The sequence below is a fragment of the Seriola lalandi genome, unplaced genomic scaffold (assembly GCF_002814215.2).
Source record: "Seriola lalandi dorsalis isolate HSWRI2012SDOR001 ecotype SW California unplaced genomic scaffold, Sedor1 jcf7180002054901, whole genome shotgun sequence".
Lineage (NCBI taxonomy): Eukaryota > Metazoa > Chordata > Actinopteri > Carangiformes > Carangidae > Seriola > Seriola lalandi.
The window spans coordinates 5,800,056-5,803,096 of record NW_019525453.1 but is presented as its reverse complement, the minus strand read 5'-3'; the positions used below and the strand labels follow the sequence as shown (position 1 = coordinate 5,803,096).

General features: G+C 42.5%; 1 protein-coding gene across 1 annotated transcript in view; it reads left to right on the top strand.

Annotated features, from left to right (window-relative positions):
- Nucleotides 1–399: 399 nt before the first annotated feature.
- Nucleotides 400–3,041, top strand: part of emilin1a (elastin microfibril interfacer 1a) — a 25,651-nt gene continuing 23,009 nt past the window's right edge. Inside the window, exon 1 of the mRNA XM_023430266.2 lies at nt 400–754. Within this exon, the coding sequence (XP_023286034.1) occupies nt 645–754 (110 nt within the window). The 5' untranslated portion in view covers nt 400–644. The remainder of the gene's footprint in view (nt 755–3,041) is intronic.

The window sequence follows — 3,041 nt, the reverse complement described above, 5'->3', positions numbered from 1 at the left end:
CTCACTCATGGAGTAAAGCCTACTATATACCATATGCTCTAATGTGGAACATTTTTTCATTAAAAAGTTGCACCTGTTTTTGAACTTTATCATAGGGCGCTTTAAAGCTTTCTAGAGCTTTCTTGTTTTTTTTGGACTGTCTTCTTCAACATTGTTGAAAAAATTGCTTAAGGTCAAAAATATTTTATATATGCCAGTGAAGCAGTTTCAGGTGAACTGAACTGAACGGGGTTAGGTCTTAAGGAGAAACAGAGAAAACATGAGGGTAGAGGGAGGGAAAGGGTCCATCCATATGTACAGAGAGAGAGAGAGAGAGAGGGAGAGAGAGAGAGAGAGAGAGAGAGAGAGACCCTGAGCTGGCATGACGGCTCTTGGAGCTCTGACAGGAAACTTTCTTCCTGTTACTCGGCTCTTCTGCAGAAGTCAGACCCCATCGCTTCTTCAGCTGCGGATCACCATCTGAAATGCACTTGACTGGACTCTGCGGGGTTTGCGGGACTGTCTCGTGCTGTGAAGTCATGGCTTTCCATCCTCATTTACCGACTGCGCGTCACTGAAGATAAACACGCGGGAGGCAGAGTTTCTGAGACAGACTTTGGGACTAAATGACATTTGTTTCCCTTTGAACCACACTCGGTTTGACGATGGAGACCTTATTCTACCTGCTTGCCTTCATGTTGACTCGGGTCTGTTCGGGTCTCGGATATGCGGAGTCCAGTATTCATACCGGGCAGAGAGCGGCGAGTAGACACAGGTAGGAACGACACAAACTAAACGAATTACACGTGCGTAAGTGTCATTAGCCTGTGGTTTGTTGAGTTTGGCTTGTTTTTGCATCAGATAGCCACCGTTCAAAACCTTCATGGAAAAAAGGCTTATTTAAGGTTTTCGACGGTCAGCCATTGAACTGCTGCTGTCAGTTTGCGGCTTCTGGTGGGTCAGCCTAAAATAACACATTAGTCAATTAATTGATTAGTCAATTGATTTCTGGCTTCAGCTCCTCAAATGTGAAGGTTTGCTTTTTCTCTCTCCCTGTCAAATTCATATTCAAATAAGCTTTATTGTCATGGCAGATCAGAATCCTATATTGCCAAAGCAGTACAGACAATTCTAAACATTGAAAGATGATTGATTAATGATTATGCAATAATATGCAAATATCAACAATAATATTAAATACAATATATCTCTCCCTGCCTTTATCAATGACATTTTAATATGTTTTGGACTGTGCACAAAATGAAATTTAAAGACTTCACCTTGGAAAATTGTGATGGGATTTTTCAACATTTTCTGACGTTTTACAGAATAAATGATTAATTGATAAAAAAAAAAAAATAAAAAAAATCAACAAGTTAATTGATAGGCTAATGAAAATACTAGTTAGATTAAGCCCTAAATTAAGTTAATCAACTAATTTTAATTAGATCCTTAATTAATTGAAGAAAGACAAATGACAAAAAAAATCTTTCCCTGTGGGTTGCAATTACACAAAATCAGTTTTGGGGATTGTTTGTTCTCTTGTGAGAAACCCTTGCAGATGTAAACATGATGTATTTTGTATTTTCAGAGGAAATATCAGATTTGTGAGTAGGTCTGTTAATCAGCAGTGGCCCTCCCTGCATGGGGGGTGGGGGGGCAGTGATGTGGTTGTGATGAATCAGGGGGCCCAGAGTTGGACAGGGCTTACAAGGATTATAGATATTTACTGTTTCAGGGCCCCCTAGTGTAAAGTTTTCAGGGGGCCGAGAATCTCAAGCAGTGCCCTCAGTGTCAGCTTCGTTGGAGGGGGATTTATCTTCCTTGCAGTCAGGCAGAGGTGAATGAGCTGCTGTGTCTCAGGGGTAGTGAACTTTGTCTGGACATCACTTCTGCAGAAGACTGATTCTGTATATAAAAAGTGAACTTTTTCCACTAAATCTCATCTTGAAATTTTCACTTGAGTGATTCAGATTTACTACCATCTTGTCCTGTTTTATGGGACAGTGAGGAAATCATTTACATCTTAGCAACTGTTGATTAATAGTCACTCATAAATCAGTGATGGCTGCTGGATGCTCCACTCATAAAGCTGTGAATATTGTAAGCCAGCCAACACGTGTATGTTTTTATTGTGCTGTTGCAGCCACACACTGTGTTATTAGCATGTAATTGAGCTTCTGCCTGAGGGCCCCATGTGTGGACGACCCCCTCACCTCTATGGACAGATGTGTGTGTGCGTGACTTGTTTTTGGCAAGTTTAATGACTATGTGTGTGCATATATGAATACAAAAGATCACAACAGAATGTCTGAGTGAATGAATGACAGAGCTCTGTCATATGGTGTGTGTCTGCCTGCATGTGTTTGCACTTAGCGTGTGTGTATGCAAGGCAGGCCAGGCTTCTGAGAGTTGAGCTCCTGCAATATGAGCTTCGATCGAGTTTGTCTCCACATCACAGCACAGACTGCTGCTGCTGCTGCCTGCTGCTGCTGCTGCCGCTGCTGTGGCTGCCTGAGTGATGAGATATGGATGGCTGGCCTCTCTGTCGGTGGATGTTGAAGCCGAACTGTTGGCTACTGTGAATGAGAGGCACACAGAGAGGAGGACACAGGGCGAAACACAGAGAAGAAAAAAGAAAAATTTTGATTGACGAAACGGAAGCGAGAGATAAGAAGTCAAAAGAGAGACAGATGAATAGAAGAGAGGGAAATAGATAAAGTATCTCGTTGAGAGGGAGCAAGATAAGTGAGCTGAAGATAAGACAAAAAAGAGGAAGAAAAAAGATGAGGAAAACTGGCAAGAGAAGAAAAAAGAGAGTAAAAGAAACAGAAGATCTGGAGAGAATTGAGAGAACCCGAGCAGGCGAGACAAGAGACGATGAAAGAGTGAGAAAAGACTGGGAGCAGTGACCCAACAAGAGCAAAGACAGACTGTCAGGAGCACAGAAGTGGGCCGGGGTCCCTTAAATGTTTCGCTCCTGCTGAAACCAGTAAGCTATGAAGGAGTCAGCATGGCGGGCCTGTGGCATACACACACACACACACACACACACACACACA